Below are 23,833 nucleotides of genomic sequence, written 5' to 3'. Positions count from 1 at the left end.
TCTGTCCAATACTGCCCTGAACTGAAGTTGACAGCAAGATAAAAACATTGCTGAGCACTTATCATTTGTTTCAAAAGAAATGAAACCCCATTCGGTCAGCTGGTGGATGGCCGCAAGCAGCAGCCTGGGGTGCCCTGGCTCGGCCGGAGGCAGTGTGACTGCTGGGAGGCTCCACATCTGCTTGGAGGTGGCTCCAGGCTCGAGATCTTGCACGCACTCACAGCCCGAGCTTCAGTCTTTGAGGTAAGTTTTGGAGCCAAGGCTTCGCAGTCCTGCAGTTGATAAAGGAGGACTCTGCACTTGGACAAACCTCTAGGAAATACCAGATATTTCACTGAGGTTTTTGTACTAGGTGGCATGCTAATCTCAAGGCAGAGTGAAAAGTATTAGACTTTTCCTTTCCATCACAAAAGCTACAATTTTGGAGTGGAGACTTCAGAAGTGAAAGATAGAAAAAGATCAGAGTAGTTGTGTTTTTAAGAAGTCTGAATACGACATTTTTGGTACTTGCTACAAAGGTTAACTGTTAGCCAAGCGCACGGCTTGCAAAGCTCACTCACAGTTTCACACAGTACACATACACAAAAATATATTATTTATTTATGGTTCTCTATGTCTCTCTCTGTTCTGTCTGACAGATATTTCCTACTTGCCTTTGCGTCTCGTACTTATCTATGTTCTGCAGAAGAAACAATTAACCCAAGCGATTTTACCAGAACAGCAACTCTTTGCCTTATTTTATCTTAGCGGAATTTAATTCAGATAGATTCACTTATCCTGTCTCTAAAAAAAAAAAAAAAGTAAAATAATCGTGACTTTAATCTGTTTGCTTTTACAATGAAAATTATGGGCTCTTAGCTCTTCTCTGTGTTGAAATTCTGCATAGTTAAACAACAATTAAAAGGGAGATTAAAAAGCAAGACAACAAAGAAGTGTGTTTATAGAACTGGCCAGCTCCAGTGTGGAGTATGGAAAAATTGCAGAATCTAACAAAAATATGTGTCACAAGCTGATATAGTTAATGTAAGTAAAATACTCTCACAGGAAAGTATAACATGGAATAGGGTAAGAAAGTGCAGATGTGTTGGCTTCAGAGTTATCTCGCTGCATAGCTAATTTATATGGATAGTCTCACATGGATCTTCTCAAGGAGTCAAATCTATGCTCTTGAGAATCCAGCTTTGTCCTCAGCAGGACAAAGTTCAGTGAACTGCTATAATCTGTGTAAGAAAATAAGCTTGGCTGGGAAATAACTTGGAAGGCTTCCTTTGTGCGAAGTACGAGATGAAAGACTACCGTATTTTTGCAGAAGCATTTTAAATCCTTCAAAAGAATGGGCACAGCAAGAGGCTGAGCAGACAGACACTATTAACTGGAAGTCAGTTATACATAGGAAGAATAATGTCAAAGATTAGTACAAACAAAAAAGTCAACAACCACTACATTTCCACAGATCACAATGGCAGGACTACTGAATTTTGGGGTGAAAGAAAGTATGTTGCAGACTTTGGTCCAACTCCTCCTTCCTACTCCAAGGCAACAGAGGTCTCCTGACACTGTACAGTGGCCGTGTTATTTGCTGAGCAGAGTGTAAGCTGTACACAAGATAGATGCAAACAGGACTCAGAGTATAGCTGCTTAACATCCCCTCATGCCCCGGGAGGATGGTCACTGAAGAGGAACTGGGTTGTGCAGCATGATCAAACACTTCTGGTGTTGCACAGTACAGACTTGGCATTTTTGCTATCTGGCACTGCTTTCATTCTCTCCTCTGTGTTTGACTGGAAGATAAGAATGTGCATGTGTCTGCACATGCATACCTGGATCACAAGGTTAGCTCTACTAAGATGTGATTTATCTCAAATTATGACGTTAAAATCTGCAGTCTTCCTACCTTCATTATCTGCCTTTTTTTTTTTTTTAGAATTTAAGTCCTTTTTTTTTCGTTTGGTAACATACGCAGAAGTCTTTGAGCTGTGCATTTTTTTCATTTGCTTTTCAGATTTCTGATGAACAGTAATTGCCTGTTTTTAGGAGACAAAACTTAAATTTAGAAATTTTAATGAATAACTAAAACACTATTAAAGAGTACAGACGTGTCTCTGCCTACTTCTGCCTTCCCATTTTCCAGATTGCCCTCCAATAAGGGTAGGATCAAGACCTCAAAGAATAGGACTGATTAAACTTAAAACTATTTTTTTGTAATCTTCTCCTCCTTTTTTTTAAGCTAATAAAACCTTTACATGCTGTACTAGACACAAGGAATATACTGAGGAAAAAAAGAACATAAAGAAAAGCATTTGATAAAATGTGGTTTAGAGCAATTTTACAGGTTTTAATTCACAGGAAAAAGGGAGGGTTTTTTTCCCTCAGTAGCAGCTTGTGTGCTGGGCGAGTGTTTGGCAAGGATGTCCCAGGCAAGGATGTCCATTTGTTATTTTGGAAGCCAAGATGCTTCTGCTGTCCTGGAACACAAAAATTTGATTTCTCAGGTCACTGGGGAAGAGAGGTGAGGCTGAACTGCTGGCCTGGCTTGTCATCCCCATAAGGAGCAAACCAAAGTAAAAGGTGGAAAAATGTGGCAGCTGGTGCAAGGCCACTGTACTGCAATTTTCATGAGGCTGACAGTAGGCCAAGAGACCATAAAATGGCAGACACTCAGAATAGCTGAAACAGGCTGTGCATTGTTGATAATTATATTTGCAGCAGCAATGATGCCCGCACCAATACAATTTGAAAACAAAAAATACCAGCGTGAATAATCTCAAGAAATAATTACTGAAATAATAGCTTTAGAGGCAACTATTTGTTACAGATTAACAACTGTATAAAAATGAAATTTTAACCAGCCAAATCAAAAGGCTTGAAGATACCTAGTAAACATCGCTGCTGAGGATTTAACATTAAGTACTGCCTGGCTTATCACAGGCTGTGTCATTGCAAATGTGAAAATGATGAGATAAAACAGTTAAGCATCAAGGGAAAACCAGATAAAATGAAAAACAATAAAACGTGTAGCACCATTATTCTACACTGATGACAGACAGAAAATTATACAAACATTAGGAGAATGCTATCTATAGCTGCTCAGTCTTCACGGAAGCTCTTTTACAGAATTAACGATTGATAGAGAAGTAATAGTTCAAAGAATAAAGAAAGAATGTGAAAGTTAAAAAGCCAAAATGGTACAGAAAACAGGCAATTTAGTTGTGCACAAGTATGAAATATGAGTGATGAGAATGAATGAAAAGAAAAATGACTGAGGACAGTTGGAGAAGGGAATAGATGTAACAACTCACTAAGACTCATTAAAACCTGACCAATTTGTTTAGCACCTCAAGGAAAGCAAGGTTTTCTATAAAAGTTGTAGCCAAATTTAAACTTTAATTAAAATAGTACTGCTACAACTCCTTTTACCTATTAAGATATTTTCTAAAATGGACAAAATAAAACAAATATCTTCCTTTGAAATTTTAAATGGCCTGCAACAGAAGATGGATTGGAAAGTTGACACCAAAAACCACTAAAGAATCAGCAAGATCACTACTTATCATTTTAGCACGAAGAGTCAACAGTTATCTATGGTTGCTGGATGCAAACAGCACATAAAGAGGTGGGAAGCACAGCATGAAATGCATCGTGTGACTACACTAAGAATTGCCGAGGCATCTCTCACCATAATGGTAAATCATGGCATGGGAAAGAGAAAAAAAAAAAAAAGTATCTTTTCCTTCAATAATCTGACTCCTGTGTGCCAAAGTCTCATATTGTTTTCCAGGATTTTTCCCCCATAGATTACACTCTCCCTTTCTCCTTGATAGGGCTTTCCAGCTTTGTTACAACTGTTTCATTATCCATAGCCAAATGCATCAGAAAAATACATTTCCAAATACATCGAGAAAATTACAAGGTAACAGCAAACCAACTTAGATCAGGTATAACCGTGCCACTGTTTTGCACTACAGACTTAGCCTTCTTCACACATAACTTTAAGGTTTGTTCTGAAGCTACTGTAGCAATTCAGTTCGTCATGAAAATTGCATCTGTAGTGCAGATGCAGCCAGCTGGCTTGAGGGACACTGGTTGAATTTCCTAAGTATACTGGGAAGATAAGGAGGTAGCATGTGAATCGACCTATTAAACAACACCTGTGTTTCAGTTACATACACTACAGTCTTTATTGCAGATACTGCATCACCTGTTTCCTCTAGAAGTTACATATAAATGGTTCAAGGCATGTATTGCAAATAATAAGAAACTCAGCAGAGAAGGAAAAATGTACTAACGCTTCTTTCTTACTTGCTGCAGAGTGGACCTGTTTAGGGCACTGCAATTAGATGTGTGGATTTTTTTTTTTCTAAGTTTTCTCTCATTTCTTTTGCATACATACCTCTTAAAACAAACTGGCTTAATGAGGGAACTAACCTCAAAAAGAACAATCTATAGAGACTAATTTGTCCCTTTTCTTTCCTCAGCAACAGATTTTACCAAACATCCTCGCTAAAGGAATTCATTACATAAAGTATTTGCATTGCTAGGTTAAAAAAAAATAGTGCATCATATTCACGACTGCAATTCTGAATTTGTTTTCCTTGTTTGTTTGTTTTGGGAAAACCTGACATACATACTCTTCAGTGTGCAATGGAACAAATTCAAATGTAATCTGGATACCCGAAAGCTTTACTTAGTTTACAGGTAAATTATGGTGGCATAAAACCAAGCAACATACAAATCAGCGCATCCTACGATGTTTTTAAAGAACTAGCATACTTCTGTGAAATTTAATGCACATTTCACTCCTTTTTTCTTCACATTTAGAGAATATAGGAGCAGCTCATGATAATCTAAGAAAATTTCAAACTACCCTCTTAAATTACAAATGTGAATAGCTAGAATGAATTGCTTTTCATACTCACTTGATATAATACGGCACTTTGTTTGGTGAGATTGCCCTCTCCCAGGGGCCTTGGACAGAAGCTGTCAACAAACAAACAAACAAATAAGTAAATAACTGCACACATACATTCATACATACAAACATACCTAGAAGAGAAACATGGAGGTCAAGTTCAAAGCAAACAGGAAAGACAACATTAATCGCTAGAATTACAATTTTACACTTGGCCACGCTGATATTGGTCTGTTTGCTCAGTTGCCCATGAAGGCAGGAAGGATTAACCTGCTGTTCTGAAATTTCTGGCCTAATCTGAGAGAAATTGAACTCATTCAGCTGCAAAGATAAATACAAAAAACTCCTTGGCTACTAAACTTCAAGAACAGATATGAAGCAGAGCACAAAACCTATCTCTGTGGTTCAATTCAACCTCTTTTATAGGGTTCCTCCTGCTAATGTGTTTGGCTGGTTTTACTTCAATTTCTTTCTCTTGTGATCAGTCCCTTCCATCTTTCTAGGACCAAGATTACACTGGTTTATGCTTTATGCTGAGTGAAGTAAAACTGACTCACTATTATATTATATCTCACTATTTTGTTTATTCTCTTGTTGACTTGTTCTAAATACAGAACAATTTCATTTTTATTTCTCCACATTACTAATTGTGCTTAATTGACTTCCAATAACAGCAAATAATGGAGAAAGTAACACTCTGATCACAAGAAACGGCGAAGAAATGATATTACTCACTCTTGGCTATCAGTGTTAAATCTCTACATCAACTTACAATGTAATGAAAATCTTCTGTAACAAAGTTGTATATAAATCTTGTTGTAGCCAAACAATTTTAAATAATGTGTTTTTATTATAGGCAGAGACATCTTATAGTTTAGGATGCAGTCAGAAAGCTAGTTTCTGTGTTTGTTTGTTTGTTCTTTAATTATGAGTTTTCTATCTGTCAAGAACAGTTGTACCAAAAATTTTCTTTTATAATATAGTGATTTCTTTATATGAAAAGTAATCTAGCTGGAAAAAAAATGGCTGTTTGCTTCCCCCAGTGTAATCCTTCTTTTTAGTGACCCCTGCTGTTCACAAAGGAAAATAATTGTCTCCAAGACACAACTAGGGATCAGCTGCTTGATCATTTGGCTCAGTCTTCTTTCTGTCTCTCATTTGAAATAGACCTTTCAATAATGTTTCAGGTACTTTAACAAATCCATACAAATATGAGCAACCAATATCCACATTTCATATAATTTGTACCAAAACTGTTAACCAGATTCACATGAGTGAATTTGCAGAATGAAACACCCTGTCCCCTGCTCACAGACTAGAATGTGGACAAGAGGACTTGATGACCATGGCTGAGATTACTGGTGGCCTATGAAAAGCTTACCGCAGTACCTTTGATGGTCCTGTTGTCACTGCCTTTAACCCCCACCTAAATGCCTGTAACTAAGCTGTGTACTGCTTTCCCATTACTTAAACTTACATATAATTCTGTGCTTCTTAAGAAAGAAAGGAGAAATTTAATTTCAAAGGTATGAACCATGATAACAGAAAACTCTTGAAGTGCACCAGAAATGCGGAATGAATTATAATGGTAGCTCCCATGGAAGAAGAGCATGGTAATGCTGTTGAAGTGTGTGTCATAACCCACACATACAAAATTACAGAACTGTATTTTCAAACACAAATATTCAAATAAGTTATAGATGATGAAATATTCCTTCTTGGGACAGGGACTGATGTCTCATTCCGTGTCTGCACACTGCAGAGCTGAACAGCTGTGAAGGTGCAGCTTGCCACTCATCGAGCAGCAGCTCTTTTGGGGAGTACTAACTGCAAGATGCTCCCAACTTCCCAGTTTTGTATAGCCTCAAATGATGGAAAGATGCAATCTGTTACATAATCTATATATGACTGCAAAAAGTATCAAAAATGGAATATCATGTCATGTATTGATGTTAACTACATTAAAACAAGGAAACATCCCCTCCTTTTAACCCTAGTTTTACGTTATGCTTCATATGCAATTCTTAACCATAATTCTTATTTATTCTGTCTACTGGTGAGAACATAAACTGCTGTTAAGTGTAGTTTTGGTGACTGATCTGATACTCTCCACAGTCTAGAAGGGGGTACGAAACCAAAGGCAAGGAGTTAGACACAAGGTACAATTTAATTTTACATTATCAATGCCTTGGTGATTTCTTTGTATGCTTTTATTCAGTAATACGACACAGTGAGTTAATATACGGCACATCAAATATCTTTAAAAGGCATACTCAGTGGCAATTATAAAGTCTCTGGCCCCATGGGATTGTGTTATCTGAGGACTAAGTTGAATAGGATTATACTAACTTATAATTTTTGAAAATAAAATACCCTTCAGTATTTACTAAAAATTGACCTTCTTCCCTATCTCTCTCCAAAACAGTCATTAATATTCCTAGTGGGAACACCACCAAGCTACAGTTCTGCCACTCTAAGATTTGTTTTCAGTTAAATATCTACAGGACAGATTGTCACATATTTTTGGAAGGTGCATTTTTTCTGTTGTTTCTGAATTAATCTGCATAAGAGTTTTGCAGTCATAACTTATTATCACAGAATCTTATATAAAATAATATTCTCAATACATTAACATAGGAACAAATACTTTGCTTTCATGAGAACTAAGAGCTTTAGGAATAACAAACAATTCTCTGATGTTCTGCATAATTGGATTTAGTGTTACTTCAAGAGATTGCTGTGAAGCTGTCTATAATACACTTTTGCTTTCCTGGATGATTCTAGTCTTGCCTAAATTTGAGTTGACAAAATATGTGTACTTTTTACAGCTATGCTAAGACAATAATCATTTCATTTTTGGCAGAAGCCCAGAAGCTGAGAGCAGCTGTTTCTTATCTCTGGTTACCAGTATGGGTTTACTATCCATTACAAAGCTAGTGCAGGTAATGGACATGTGTCTTTAATTCCTTGGTAAGACCATTTCAGTTGTCCAGCTAAACACACTTAGCAAATGTTTTTCTGTATGACACTGTAGTATCCTAGTGTGCTGCAGCACTCAAGAAACAGACATTTCCTTATTGCCAAGTGTAATTCAAAAGTGTTTTATTGTTCTAACTTGCACAGTGCAAGAACCCATTATCATACACCCAGCTACTTGCAATGCCGTCTACTGCAATTAAATACTACAACAAAATACAGGGCATTTTGACAGTGAATTTAGATTTCTGTACTCTTTCTTTTTATTGCTACACACTTTAATGGTTACCTAATTTGAGAGTTTAATTTTTTCTGTTGGTGTGCTAATTTCTAAGACTTGCTTTGCCTATTGTTCAACTTAAGTAAACATGGATCTTGGTGGTACACCTACATCCTTATTTGTTTTCAGAATGTATAATGAAACCATAGCGTAATGGCTCTACGGACTTCAGCAGTGTTTTAATCTATGCAGGGATATGAATGAAATATTAACTAGTATGATAGCATAGTTTTATCTGAGTTGATATTATGAAACTAATCTGATAAATATTTCACTTTAGCACTGCAAATATAATGAAAAATACATGTATGTTTACTAATATTAAACTATTTCTTCAGCTATTCAAAGACTTAATTTAGTATATCCAGTTAAAAATTACTCTCAGTGATCCTTATTTAAAAAGTCAGCACACACCTCTCATCACCTTCCAATGGCACAAGTTTACATTTTCAGTTTTAAATACAGAGAAAATCTTTTGAGTCTTAGTTAACAGTTGGGGAGCATTGGCCAACAGTTTCAGGATAGAAATTGTAAAGTCAAACCACCTAGTACCCATATTCCATGCACTGTTATGTATACCTTATCAATTATTTTTCTTAGAAATTTATTGTATTTATTATATCTGCATTTCATCTCCATGATAGTTAAAGCAGACCTCATCTATTTGTTCACAACCAAGACCTGTACTACCTACTTGGTGGCCACAGCAGTTGTAGCACAGCAAGGTGCTTAATTATGTTCATATTTTAATAATGCTGCTTCAGCCTAGGAGCTCTATCTGCATGACTGCTATTGTCCTACTTGGGATTATCATCATTATTATCTTCATGCAACCACAGGGCCAGGAATTTATTTAATTCTTCACATAAAATGTGTTTTCATACCAATTATTTTCACTGCAGCGAGGTATGAAATTGGTGACTTCAGATAAAGGGAGGCAGGAACAACAAAATAATGAGATGGTCTCTGGGTCTGGGAAGCATCTGACTTCCTAAGAATCAGGTACCTTATCCTTTCAAAGAAGATGCATCAAGTATTACCAATTATTTTCAAATGAGACCATTATAGATGATAAACTATTGTGCTCCACAGACTTTAAAGAGCTTCTGCTTCTCTTCCTGAGAGAATATGCTAAATCAATGTTTTCCCATAATCAGTTCATGATATTTGCTGGCAGGATGCCATCTCCAATCGGTATGCCTGTGTGACAGTGGCACAATAGAAGGGTTTGCATAATTTTTGTGAGTTCTTCAAGATCCTTTGCAACAAATGTCGGTATACATCTGTAAAATACGACTTTTTCCAGATTTATAGAGAATTGATTTCTAAATTATGTGCATTTATTATTGTACCAAGTGAGACCGAAGAACAGATTGTGTTGTGTAGCAACAACTGTGTAGTGTAGCAGTCTGCTGTTGCACCATGTAGCCGAGAAACTGAAATCAGAATATACTGACTAAGCAATTTAGAAGTTACAAGGCAGAAACATCAATCAAAACCCTCCTTTCCTAAGAACTACACAGCATGAGGTCTATTCTGCTTCAAGTCCTAGCTTGCCCCGCTGCACATGTGGATGATTCTCAGGCATTTCAGAGACAGGGAACTACTTCTCAGATTGGAGTCTGCAATTCTTAAACCCCAGCAAACATCCCCTGCTTCCCTGCAGAGCTAGAAGTACTGTTTATTGCTGCAACATACATGCAGGCTTTTAAGGAATATACCATCTTCAGAACACCTCTAATCAATCTGAAGAAGGAATTATCAGTCATGAAAGCACTCAGCATGTGGTCAGGAACAGTATTAACTACTTTTACAAGAATTATAAAAGAGGACTTGGCATTCTGCATTTCCTGCTGGAATCCTTATGGCCAACTTAAGACTTCTTACCTGCAACCTAGGGTCAACATTACATGATATGACCTAAATAATGCATACTTGAAATCATGAACAGTATTCCCAGTAGTTTCAAAATGCCACTTGTGGCACAAAATGTAAAATCCACCTAATACCTATTTTTCTTAAATGTCATGCTACTATAAAATGGCAAAAACACAAGCATCTACTTGTTAAAGAATCTACGTAATAAAAAATTCTGCATGAAATACAGCCAAGAGATATAGTCTGCATCAATCCACATATTCATACAGATACTTCATATTGTTAACGGTGTCTGTTGCACTTTTATGCTGTTAAAACTAAAATCTCTAAAACTTGTTCATCAAATGAGGTCATAAAGTGACCTCATCAAATTGGTGATGAGTTTTCTGGAAATGGAGTAAGATGAATGCAAAAATAAATCTGCTAAATACCCATGTCTCATATAGAATATATAAAAGTTTTTTTGTTTTTTTTTTCCTTCTTTAAGGACACCTTATTTTGTTCTTTTTAAAAAAGTTTCAGAACTGTAACAGAACAAGGTCTGGTGGAAGTGGGCTTGTGGTTTAATTTTAGTCTAAAGGAGGTCTCAGTTCTGAGTGGATAAATTGCAAGTTGCACACCTGTAGGGGAGGAAGTGGCCATACGGATTGCTGAAAGGGTAATAACATTAAGATCAAAAGTTTTTAATTAAGGCAATGAAACCAGGTGAGCCCATGAGAGTGCAGGAAAGAATTTATCTCCTCAACTTTTTTCAGCTGGGCACAGTGACAAAGGTACCAGCAAGGCTACTAAGTACCCAAAACCTAGGCTGATATTCTTCCCAGGGATTGCCAGAAAACTCGAATCGGGAGTGTAAGACCCTAATTACTAATGAATATGCAGATGAGCATTCACAATAAGAAAGTTAACCCCTCAAGTACTTGACTGTCTAAATGTTGAGGACCCAGGTGACCTCATGCCCATTACACACATAAGGTTTATGTCTAAGGACTGCAGGTCAGCATCTTTCACAAAGGACTGCTGGGTCTTGCTTTCCAACTTCAGACAGGCCTTTAATAAACTTTTTATTATACCCATGTAACTCACCGATTTTCTTAAAATTTTGAGTTCTATGGTTTTGTTCTGGCTCTCCAGGAATATAAGATATACCATGGAAAATATAAGATATACCATGGGTCATATAAGATCATAGAATCACAGAATGTTAGGGATTGGAAGGGACCTTGAAAGGTCATCTAGTCCAATCCCCCTGCCGGAGCAGGAACACCTAGGTCACGTCACACAGGAATGCATCCAGGCTGGTTTTGAATGTCTCCAGAAAAGGAGACTCCACAACCTCTCTGGGCAGCCTAAGATATACCATGGGAAATGATAAGAAATGGCCAATACTCAATTTCTCAGCAGAAGCACATGCAGTCACTTTGCATTTAGGTAAAATAAAGAAAAGAAAAAAAAAAAAGGCAGTCAGTCTCCTCTAACTGTCTTGACCACATTTAAATGCTATAATAAAATCCTCGTGCTTCCAGAGAGTTCTCAGATTTAGGCTGGTTCTTTTGAGACTACTTATCCTCTATCTTTTTATTATTCCTTGGTAATATTTGCTATTCAAAACACTCACTGTGATTTCTAAAAATATTAAATCATATATCCCACAGACATGGATGAATGGACATGGTCTTTGATGTCTGCATGTCAAAAGTGATATCTGGAAGACAATATAAGATAATGTATGCAATGAGAAATAAAAGAGAAAGATACTGCTGTTTGCACTGGAAAATGATCTCTCAGCTGAATGGGTAAAGTGTCTAAAGAGTCCTGTCGTTTTTAGAGCCTGATGTCTTAATTAGCAGGACTTGCCCTTTTAAAGACATGTCTGCCTGTGCAAGAGAGCTTCACTACCCTCTGTTTTGCATAGTAATCTAAGCACTCACCCTGCAAGTGGGAGGTGAGTACCTGACTTCTCTCCCAGCTTGAAGGAATTCAGGCCCACATCTCTGATTTCTCAGGAGAGTGGCGTAAATAACAGAAAAAAGGGAAAAAGAGATCTGAACCCTAGCAGCTTTAAGCTTGTCCAGAGAAGCAGAGACCTAGGTTATATAGCCCACTCCTATGGTCACATCTTTTACTTTTAAGCAACAATTGCCTACCACAAAAAACAGCAGCTGCACAAGCACTTTGATCACTAGCTTGTAATGTGAACTGCTGGTTCCAGCTTTCCCAACCTTTCTGTTTCTGAATGAAAGTTGTTATGGCTGCTGCACATCACATTAAAGTCAGTGCTGTTGTGGCTTGGTAGACTGAAACCTAAAGCCATAGTTAGTTGCCTCCAGTTAAAACAAAGTTCCTGGCACGGGGTATTTCGGTGTGCAGATTTAAAAATCTGGCACTGGTGCATCCAGGCGGCAGAAGCTTGTAGCCTGGGACATAAAAGTCACAAAATGTTAGCTAGATGTAAAGTAGTCTTTCAGACTTGCAAATCTAAATTTCTGTTTCTTTTATTTCCAGTTTCTCTGCCGTGACAAAAGTCCGTGTTCTCTGAGTGGTTAGTGCTTGGAAAGGACAAGCAGAACCTGGCATCTGCTGGTCGAGCTTGTAGGTAGCTACTGGTTATATCTGAGCACTGCTTCATGGCATCACTTCATTGACATGCTACATATGCTAACAGATGATCTCACACTGGACAGTAAATTACAAGGCTTGTATAGGCTTTTAAAAGATGTAATACCTTCTGTTTTTTAGTGCTCACAAATGATTCACATGAATGAGCTACTACATTAAAAAAACAGAATTGATGGCTGGCTGGTTAGCACAGAAAATGATATTAAAAACAATCTGACATCAATCTTACCTCTCATTTACTGCATCTCAAAAAAAAAAAATACTGTTTTGACAATATAGGTGGGTCCTCCAACAAGAGACAATGAATCCTATTCTTTGTGAGAGGCAGTATCACAGATACAAATAAAGGAGTAGTCAAAAAAGTAAAATTATTCCAGAAGAGTCATTAAAACTCTGGAGCTGGCATTATGTTGAAATTTGCACTTAAAGTGGGATTGCAGGTATCCTTTTTCAAACCTCGGTTACCGTATATAGCTTCCAAATTAAGCACCACCATGCATGAAGGAATCACAGACATTTAAATGACTTTGCTAAATATTTACCAGTTTCTCTTTAATAGAAAAGAGAGTTTTTTGCTATTTTTTTCACATCCTGATTTATATCATTCTAATTAAACAGCAAAACCTTCAAAAACAACAAACGCTGTGAATTCATGATATAATGTCTTGCACTTGTAATACATTTGCCAGCTATAACAACTATTCCTGTTAATGGTGAGAGGGTCAGTCCTTGGCCAGGTGGCTGGGAATAAATGGAGGAGGAGCTGGGACTCTGTGGAGACCAGCAGAGTGTGACAAGAGCTTGGGGAAGCATGATGGAGTGATCAGAATACCAAGGGCTGGGGTGAGAGAGCCCAGCAAAAAAATGCAGAAGGCTGGAGAGGGGCAGGCCCACCTGCCAGCAGAGAGGTATGGGTCAGTTTTGGTGAGAGTCCTTCAAAACTAAGGGCAGCCCAAAGTCCTGGTAGAGAAACACAAGTGGACACTGGCTCTTTTATCATTACTTCTTTAACTCACAACCAAGAGATGTCTGAATTATCCTCTGTTGTGATATAGATTAATACTGTCACCTGCTCAATTACAAGATGAAAGAGTGGAAAGAGAAGGTTGAACTGCAAGAAAGGACAATGGAGAAAAAATCGTCCCTAAATTAAAATTCACAAAGGAGAGTTTTTTTTTCTTTTTCAAACCTTATTTCTCTAACTCACGCCATCCTTCCCATCTCTTAGAAACAGCTATAAGAATACCTCTTGAAACAGGTTGTAAGTGCTTAGAAACAGAGACTACCACTTGATTTCTTGCCTGCACAGGACATGATAAATATGAGATCCTGCACCACTCTCCTTTTAAAAGAATAATTTTTATTACATAAACACAGTTGGGAGCTGAAGATCATCACTCACACTTAAAGATGTGCAAGTATGTATGGTAGAGGGCAAGCTGATGCCGAGTTTGAGAGGATGAACTGATTATCACTGGGATATAAATTAGACATGAAATAGACAATGAATCACTTATTTTCCATACTTATTACAGTTTTCATTGGTCTTATGTGTACCTCAGCTCCTTATATAAAACCATTTTGTGCATTGAGGATATAAAATAAATCCAGCGAGCAGAATTATCATGTTTCATCTTTTCACAGCTAGACTGATCCCACTTGGACTCTGCTTGCCATCACTGCACTGAAAGATCATTTACAAGCTGTTAATTCACCTCCATTTGACCTGCCCCATTCTGGTCTACAATCTGTATGTTGGGATTGTTCATCCCTAAAAGTACAGATACAGAAATAAGGCCAAGGCTAGATGGCAAAGTCTCAAGAAATCCCTCTCTTGAAAAGCTCTCTCCAATAGATCTGATTCCATCAGCACGGGGACAGAGAAGAGGCAGTAGCTGAAAAGCAAGTAACAGCATACTTCCCTCGGGAGTGTGAATAGTACATGATACTGAGGAACTCGATGCTTTGGGGATTTGATTCTTAGGAAACATGAGGCTGATCACTGGTGGTTTTCAGTGACTGAATACATACTTGAGAAGGATTTGATAGATATTTTCAGCACTTCAAAACCCTAACTTCTGCAGGTACATCTGAGAATATGCATTTGGACACATATTTGTGCAAACATCTAAGACAGCAAGAGAGGACAAGCAAACAAATACACGGAAAGCATATGCCCATTTTTTTCTCAGAGATTAGGCTATTTCCAAGGCCAGCATGCTTTTCCCTGGCTCCATTTCCTAAAGTGATCCTCAAATGATGAGAAGTGACCAGAATGATTTCCACTCTGCTGACTCTGGCTAGAGCACAGAAGTAGTGTGTCTCAGTGCCCTGCCGATGGTAGGTGGGCTAAAAGAGGTGGCTATAAAACTGAGAAACTTTTAGATTCATCTGTGTTATCAGCAAAGTAGTAACTGTCACACAAGTTGCACGATACAGTTCAGGACACTCTTGCATATTGCAACATAGTCTTGGTTAACGTACACTTAACATTTTTTTCTCTGTGAGAAGTACTCTTTCCCTAGGAATAAACTGTATGTCAAATAAGAAAAACGGGTATCTCTTTACGTATTGCATTCATGTCATACACCCATAACTCTCATACATTCCATTCTGGCAAATCTGACTTGCACTTATTTATACTGGGTAGATAACTTATTCCTAGTGATTAAGAGCTAATAAAAAGAAATTTTGAAAAAGTATGAGAAATTACAGAAATCAGTCTTCTTTCTTCACAGACCCAACATTTGATAAAATTAGATGCAAGGTTGAACTGCTGTGAGCATGTGTTGTGCTTATATGGCACAACATAGACTGTCTTGCAGTTCACTCCTTTGAGGTGTCCCTGCCTCTGTTTCTTCCTCATTGTCTTTTTCTTTGGCTGGGGGAAAAATGGTTAACCAATTAAAATTACAGTGCATTATCAGCCGAAGAAAAGTTTGTCCTCTACCTCACTCTGAATGTAGCTGTACAATAACAATAACATCTCTGATGTCTGGGTAGCTTGTCCCTCTGCATGGAGGAGACCATTATCCTGTGACTGTGTTCTGTTCTGCTGATATAATCTCTTAAATAAAGTTTTACTGTTTACTTTCCTTAATTGAAGTATAATAGAGAAGACACGGCCTTTAAGAAGCTTCATTTTAGTCACTGCCTTGGAGCTTTGAAGGTGTTTCAAGTTGTCTTTCAGTGTACTTCAAAACATCCTTGATGAAAGAGAGTGTGTGGAGGTGGACTGGGAATGTTACTGGCAGAGTTAGTGGCAATTATATTTTATGCAGAGTTGTAAAATGTTTACTTAACTGCCATCCTTCTGCCAACTTTCTCACTATGGTTTTGATCCTCTCACTACTCTGCTCAAGTGATCAAATCCTGCAAAGTCTATAGACAAAATATTTCTTTGCACATCTTATTTTATCCCTTTTTGGCGTAGAATATTTCTGATCTCAAACAGATAAAGCAAATTAATTATATTGTTATTATTTTTTAATCCTTTCTGGGTTACAATCATCAGGAACTCTTACATTTTTCAGCATCATTTTATTTCACTAATCCTAAAAGGGAATCTTCAAACAATGAAGAATTGCTTGGCACTCACAGATGTATAGGCAAACAGAATTGATACCGGCAGACATTTTCCTTTTACCCTGGACTATGTGAACTTATTTAGCAATCTTTGGCTCCCAGGAATGGGAAGGGAAGGGAAGGGAAGGGAAGGGAAGGGAAGGGAAGGGAAGGGAAGGGAAGGGAAGGGAAGGGAAGGGAAGGGAAGGGAAGGGAAGGGAAGGGAAGGGAAGGGAAGGGAAGGGGAAAAAAACACATTTTAATATGGTCTACAATAGAAATTCAGAGCAACTATAGCTGGCACATGGCTACAAAAATTATCAATTAACTGTGTGTGCAAGCTGAGCAAGAAAAATTGGGAAGGTACTCACTGGTAAGAAAATGCTGGGAAGTAGGGCCAAAATCCCTGTGAGCTTCATGCAGTTGCCTGATACGCTCATCAACAGCCACCTGTGAACAGAGAAGAATGACTTTCTCCTAAACAAGTAACAAGCAGCAATTATAGTCAGATACTTTTTTTTTTTCATTACAGAACATTCTGTTTAAAATTAAAAAAGCTCCTGTAACAATCTGTAAACCTCAGGGATTAACTGAGATTTAATGTGTCTTTCTCAGAAGAAGGTCAAAAAAGATTTTTTGAGTTAAAAAGTTAAAAATGAACAGGCTGATAAAGAAAGGTATAATAAATTGGCCTGACTTATATGCACCTGAAAAGAATAAGACAATTGCTTGCCAATATTAAAGCCAGAAACGTTTGTCTATGCTAATACTTTTACTGGAGCTACTACAAAAGTACTTTTTGAGAGATTATATGTTACATATCATTATAAGAAAACTAATCTATTTTAGTGTGGACATGATTACTATATTTTAGAATAATGCCTAACTGAGGGTAGTCAAAGTGCATCTGCACTCATACATTTATCTGTGTTTTTAGTTAGGTGAATTCCTATCCCCTTGGCCCCTTCTTCCCTGAAAGGGATCCTTAGAAGAACATATTATTCTCAGTGCTCTTTTGGGTTGTTGCACTGCATAGAAATATAGATGCTAATTGTAAGATTGGTTTCATCTTTACCCTTGAAAATTCCAGTACGGTTATGCATCAAGCCAGCAGCCAAGGGCAGGCAGTTGCTGTAAGATTCCGTATTGTATCAATGATATCTACCATCAGCTTTACAAACTTCATGCTAAAAGGACACCATCAGTTAAATTAGGCCTAAATCTAGGATCAGGTAAAGCAAGGAAAAATAACTGATAGGGATTGGATTCACCTAAACATTGCCTGTAAGAAAAAGTGTTGTATCAACACAGGCAAAGCAGAAGGTGAAGGTGATTGGTCTGTTTTTACTGTCTTAATTGTGAGATACAATACCAAGAAACAAAGAATATGCATAAGTAAAAAGCAATCCACATTTTAAAACTTCCAGGGATTTTTTTGGTTGGTGGAGGCAGGAACAATTCTACAATAACTAGGTGTGATTCAGTTAGAAGGAAAAAACAAGGAAGGAATTGATATGAATGTGTTTGTTTACCAAATAAACCCCAGACCCCAAAATCTTTCTTTCAGGAGATACAATAGAAATTTAGCAACAGAACATGATTTTTTTTTTCCTCAAGCCGTTTTTCAGAGGCATTCCCTGCTGCTTTCTCCATTTCTACCATCTTTCCTCCTCTGGCTTCATATACACAGAAACAATCAATTTGATTTTTTTTTTTTGTCAGTCCTTGCTTCATATTACGAGAATATTACAGTGTTCTGTTCTTACAGGCCTCTGTTCTTATTTCTACTGTTTTCTTGAATGTGGAATTGCTCACATAGGAACATTTATACCAGTAGGTTTAGGCTGAACACAGGCAGGCTAAGTCCTATGACCTGTTCTTTTTCTGCTTAATATTCCTGATTGCTTAGCTAGAGAAAACTACATCTAGGAAGAGGCTGAACTCTGGAGAACTTCTGAAATTCTGGGCAGAAGAAATCTAAGTAAAGGACAATTCAGACCTAAGGTGAATTGCATGGGGAGATGTTCTGTAAAGTATTGCTTCATCACTTAGTTCTGACTGGTACCATTATATACAGTACCTGACTTTGGGCTTGAGTTTGTATTTAATTCACAGTATAGATAAAAGATAGCGAAGTCTGCACATGGATAGACAATGATAGGACTGCTTCTGGTCATCAAATTCATTAGCTTAGCTACTGAAGCATAAACTTATGTGAAATTATGTTTAATCCAGAAATGATCTTTCAATGAAAACTAGGAAGATAATCTTTAACATACATAAAAGAAAAACATAAAGTAAAAAAAATGCAGAAAAAAATGTAAATGAGATTATATATATTCTTTAGAGTCCTATTAAAACAAAACAAAAACCTCATAACAGGCCTATTTTGTTATTAGGTCATTGTTGGTTAGTAAAGAAATGTGAGACTTCTCCTCGATATTAGCACTTACTTTTCAATAAGTCAAGTAGGATGGAAAAAGTACTTTCTGACATGCAGAATCTCTAAAGAGAATGAGAGCTCTACAAATAGCCAGCAGGGAGCGGTTTCCTGTATGAGAATGACAACATCCAGTTTGCAGTCAGCATAGACTATGGGAATAATTTGGTGTTTGTGACCACTGCCAGCTCACAGTCCATACAATTTCTTCAAGTGTGCAAAACTGAGAATGACAATCACTACAAAATATCCAGGTGAGTCTTGAGTTGCTCAAAAGTATTAAACTGAGAATTTTAGCCACATATGCACATCCAGAAAAACAAAATACCCTAAACACTCCAGGGTAAACTTTCAAGCTGAACAACCTTGGATGTAAGCCTGGAAATATCTCTGTCTCAGAGGTATATTTTGTCAATTCAAAGCTGAACTAAACATTGGGAAATCCAGAATATTCTCCAGGAACAATCACTTCAGAATTCAAAAAGTTATTCCATTTGTCTACCAGGAAGTACCAATTATTAATGTACTGACATATCGTATACAACCTTTTAGGTGCCAAAATATGGACTCTCTGTTGATGCTAGAGTAAAGAATATTACTACAGTTAGTCTCCATGACTTTTACTAATACTAAGATGTAAATGCCAAAATAACAGAATTTGAAGCCACAATAACTGAAGACTGGTCCAATAAAAGCAAAGTTGGATTTGGCTTTGTGGCTTATACCCCAGCTACCAGGAGAAGCACAACTATATATTCCAGTTATAGAATCATAGAATGGCTTGGGTCTTCATAGCTTGTTCTTGATTCTTGAAAAAATATTCTCACTTCTCATTTCATTTTTAAAAACAAGCAATTGGTAATTCCTGGATTTTAAATTTTGTCTTAAATTTCTTCAGAATAAAGTGAAATAAATTCCTCCAAATATCTAGTAGCCTATGCTATGCACTGAACCAAGTGCAATTTTACTTAGAAAAAAATGTGAAAAACTGTAGCTGTCCATGAAAACAGCAACATTTTCAAACCAGTTGAAGCATTTATTTTTCTTACTTTATATGCAAGAAAACATACATAATTTTAGTGAAGTTTTGCAAGAAAATAATCACCACATTTCTCAATAACTAAAGAAAACAAGATCTCTTCTGACTTCGGTAGTCTTTTCCTACTAGTATCAGCTTAGTCAGATAATCGTGCAAAAAACCCACTGTTTTAAAGGCACTGTTACCAGTTTATAACAATGGGACTATGGATCAGACTAGCCTATCTTTTAGATCAAACTCTCTATAGTATTTCTCCACAGGTAATGTTACTGAAAAATCAATAACTGGATTTCTAAAAGGTCAGCTATTGCATATGAGAAAATGTTTTTAACTGACCAAAATCTTCTGTTTATATCCAACTTTGTCTTTAAAACAAGCATCAGGATGTTCTGTGATCAGGATACTTGAAATGTTGCTTTTTTCATTAAAAATGCTTGCTTGAAGAGACACGAATTTCCATTATTTATTTAACCTATTGTTTTGCATTGCATTTATTTTCTTTTGATCATAACAAATGAAGGAGCCACAGCAGTGCAGTAAACATTATACATGAAGCTGAGGATTGTAATATAAACAGTCCTACACTATTTTAAGTGATATTCACATAGAACGTAAAAAGCTTCTGATAAACAAATAAAATATGTTATTTAAAGTTCCTCTCCATTAAGAGAGGAGAATTTTAAAACATTTGATGAAACACATTCTGTTTCTCATCACTTGAATGCAGCCATGTGAACTGAATGTGTAATAAGGTTCAGATAAACAAATGATGATGATAACATACACAGAGTTATATCTTGCATTTGCTAGGAATAGTTTCTAGGTACTTTATGTAATGTAGGGATCTAACCTTGAAAGCACTTGTAACAGCTCTACTGAAATCAGAATTAGGATTTGTTGAATTTGACTTGAGACAACTACTATAGTCTCGCATTTTTGTTAATTTTGCTGGGTTTTAACTGAGCATTTTTATTTAATCCAAAGTATTATTTTGTGTTCATGTTCAGACTACAAAACAGGTCTAGATCAAGAAAGAAAATTAAGTGTTTTGATTCTCAATATTTTCCACGTACTCAAAAAGTACCTGTCGCTCAGTATTAATGCTAGATATCTGTTAAACACTACTTAAAAATCTCCTTCCTGAGACATTCAAGTAATGTCTCTTGAAGTGCTTCTTGTGAGATCTAGCATACAAATAAATCTAAATGCAACTGCATTTGGCTTTTCTAGCCCTCCCACTCTGAATGACAACTGTGTGAATGTACACTCTTGCACAAAAAGCCACAGACAAATGCCTACAGTTCTGCTTAGATGACAGTTTATCAAAAGCTTCTTTGCTGTTCTATAGCACAGTACAGTTCAACTGCTGCTGTGTTTACTAGTGAACCAGCTAAAAAGGTGCATTACACACTCTTCTGTCCCTGCTTGAGAGCATTACCATCATGCAAAGGTTAGTTCTTGTAAAAAGATTTAATAACTTTCTCCATGTTCCAATATTTACACTACCACCACATGTTTGTAATACATATATATATATTCTCAGAATATTTGATGAGCAAGGAAATAAAGTGTATTACAAAAATGGGGATTAAATGTGCATCCTTTAGCCTCTTGCAGTTTGATCTAGCTGCCATAACTGAAAGAACTGGTGATTTTCTCCTAAAAGGCTAGAAAAGTACTTCAGAAGAAACAGTATGCAGAACCCATTCTGTTGATAGAGTGATTATTTGCATTCATTTGAAAAACAACAACTCTACACATAACACCAGTGACATTATGTGAAAAGTCAATATGCAGTTTAAAACATGAAAGTAGTAAATGAGAAGTCTATATGATTGTACTTCGTATGTCTATGTATGTTGTTATCTACAATACTGTTGGGACTCACCCTTACTTATTTCTAGGTGGATGTCTCTAGAAATACCTTAATTTGCAAAACAAAGTAAGGTAATAAATGTATTTTTTTTTTCTTTCCATGTTTTCTCTGCACACTTAGTTACATCTGCACCTCCCAAGTTGACTTACTTTCTTGCTAGGAAGAAAGATCTTTTTGTCTTTCGTGCTCCTGGAAAAGAACAGCAGCCTCTACAGTCCCTATTTCTAAGTGAAATCATGCTGTCATAGTGTCTTCACTTCATAGTGTCACGTGCTATTTTGTTGAGGGATTACTAGTACCATAAGAAAAAAATATTTTCAATTCTCCCTCTTCCTGATTCAACATTGTTAGGTCTACTGTCACATTAGCTAAGTGCTAGAATCCCAACATAAAATGCAGAAAAAATAATGCCCCCCCCACCTTTTTTTTTTTTTTTCTTAAAGAAAAGGAAACTTTTTTTGTCAACAGATTTTCCTGAAGGTTCTCAGTTCTGAATAAAACATATACCAAACATAAACAAATATTAGAATGGCTCTTAAATCCACCAAGAACACAGCTTCAAATAGGGGAGGGGGAATGGGTTTAAGTCTTATTTTGTCAAATTACTCCACTTTCTATCAATGATAGCAGAGTGGGGAAGTCAGGTAGGTCTCACCTATCCCACTCAATGAAGTTAGACATTTACCTTTGAGCTTAACTTCTTTAAATCATCGTTAATTTGAAACAGAGTATAGCATAAACTCTTCTGAGGTCAGAATGATATCCTTTTAGTAAGGACATCTAAGGGTACAGGCAGTATAATATATAGACACTAATTACACAATTAGGCTGCCCGAAATGATGGCACTTCATATGAAGGCGTGCAAGTAGAAATTTTACTGCTTATTAACAAATAAAAAAGTAAAGTAGAACTGAGATCAGTGGTTAAAAAAATGCAAAATATACAGAATGAGGACAAAAAAAAAAAAAGATTTCTGAATATGCTTGGGATTCTGAGGAGAAATGTCAGAGAAAGAAGGAAGAGAAGTGAAGTTGGCCATCTAAACAGGTATATTTAGTGCAGCAGCAAAATGACACAATCTCCTTTTTAAAAATTTGCTTCACCAAAGGCTGTTCTCATGAAAAGAGAAGAGCAATTTCCTATATTTAATAAGTATGCATACATACAATACTTATTAAAATAACACTCCTTTAATTCCCCCACCATATTCATAGCACTTCTACAGCCTCCTGACCTTGACTCCAATCAGATCCAATCTGCCTGTATATCAAAGGAAACTGGCATCTACAGGACGCTCTTTAATGTTACGCAGCAATTCTCCTCCCAATAGCTGAAAAACTTCTTTCTTTCCTCTCACTGACTCAGAGCTGCCAAACCAGTACAAGGCTGTTCTTTACAAATCAATAAACAGGAAGATTTGATCTACTGTACTTCCAATAGCTGCTGAAGTCAGCCACTCGCTGCTCCTCATATATTAGTAGATAAGGATGGATTTAAGCACACTTTGTGTTATTACTGAAGAACAGCCAGGGGAAAGGCACTTGACAGTCATCGTTTTTGGGTGCTGAACTTCGGGCTTAAGCTTTGATCTTGACTGAGTCTAAAGCACAGGAAAAGACACCTAGTTTCTTGGTGAAAAGTTTGGTAATCTAAAACATTTTGAATGTAAAAATTAACATGGGCTTACTTTCCAGGTGAAAGGGAAAAAAAAAAAAGATAAATATAATATTATCCATGTGAATTTACAGTTGTTGCAAAGACTACATTTCAATGCCAAGATCTCTGGGTCATGGTAGGACTGTATGCTTGCTTGAAATCTGAGTGACTTTATGCAATTCTCCCTTCAGAAAAAAAAAAATAAATAAAAATCCTGAAATCTAGTACGATACATGTATTATACTTTGACTGCTTTTTTTTTTTTTTTTTTTTTTTTTAATCCTCAGATGAAACAAGGGAACAAAATGTAATAAAAATTCAGGAAGTATCTTAAACCCTTAAGGGCACAAAGGCTTAGAAAAGAGGAAAAACAAAGGGAAAAGGAAAAAAAAAAAAAAGCACAATCCCCTTGACTTAATATGTCTACTGTGAATAATCAGCCACTGCTTCTTAGGCTTCTTTTTTATAATCCTAAATCAGTGAACTTCAGACTTTGTGTACATCTATGCCTAAGGAAAGGAAGTTAGGTCTTATGGTTTAAATAACAAATGCATTTAAATTTATAGAAAATAAAACACTTGTAAACCCTGCGAAA

General features: G+C 36.7%; 1 protein-coding gene across 21 annotated transcripts in view; it reads right to left on the bottom strand.

Annotated features, from left to right (window-relative positions):
- DMD (dystrophin) overlaps positions 1-23,833 on the bottom strand; it is a 1,063,969-nt gene that overhangs the window by 112,525 nt on the left and 927,611 nt on the right. For all 21 annotated transcript variants that reach the window (XM_040530986.1, XM_040530983.1, XM_040530994.1 and 18 more), the window contains 2 exons: positions 16,598-16,676; positions 4,917-4,977 (listed from right to left, as the gene is read on the bottom strand). In XM_040530986.1, coding sequence (XP_040386920.1) covers positions 4,917-4,977; positions 16,598-16,676 — 140 coding nt within the window. The remainder of the gene's footprint in view (positions 1-4,916; positions 4,978-16,597; positions 16,677-23,833) is intronic.

The sequence above is a fragment of the Cygnus olor genome, chromosome 1, assembly GCF_009769625.2.
Source record: "Cygnus olor isolate bCygOlo1 chromosome 1, bCygOlo1.pri.v2, whole genome shotgun sequence".
In the NCBI taxonomy this organism is placed as follows: Eukaryota; Metazoa; Chordata; class Aves; order Anseriformes; family Anatidae; genus Cygnus; species Cygnus olor.
Note: the sequence above shows the minus strand (reverse complement) of the source record. Positions and strands in the feature narration are given on the sequence as shown.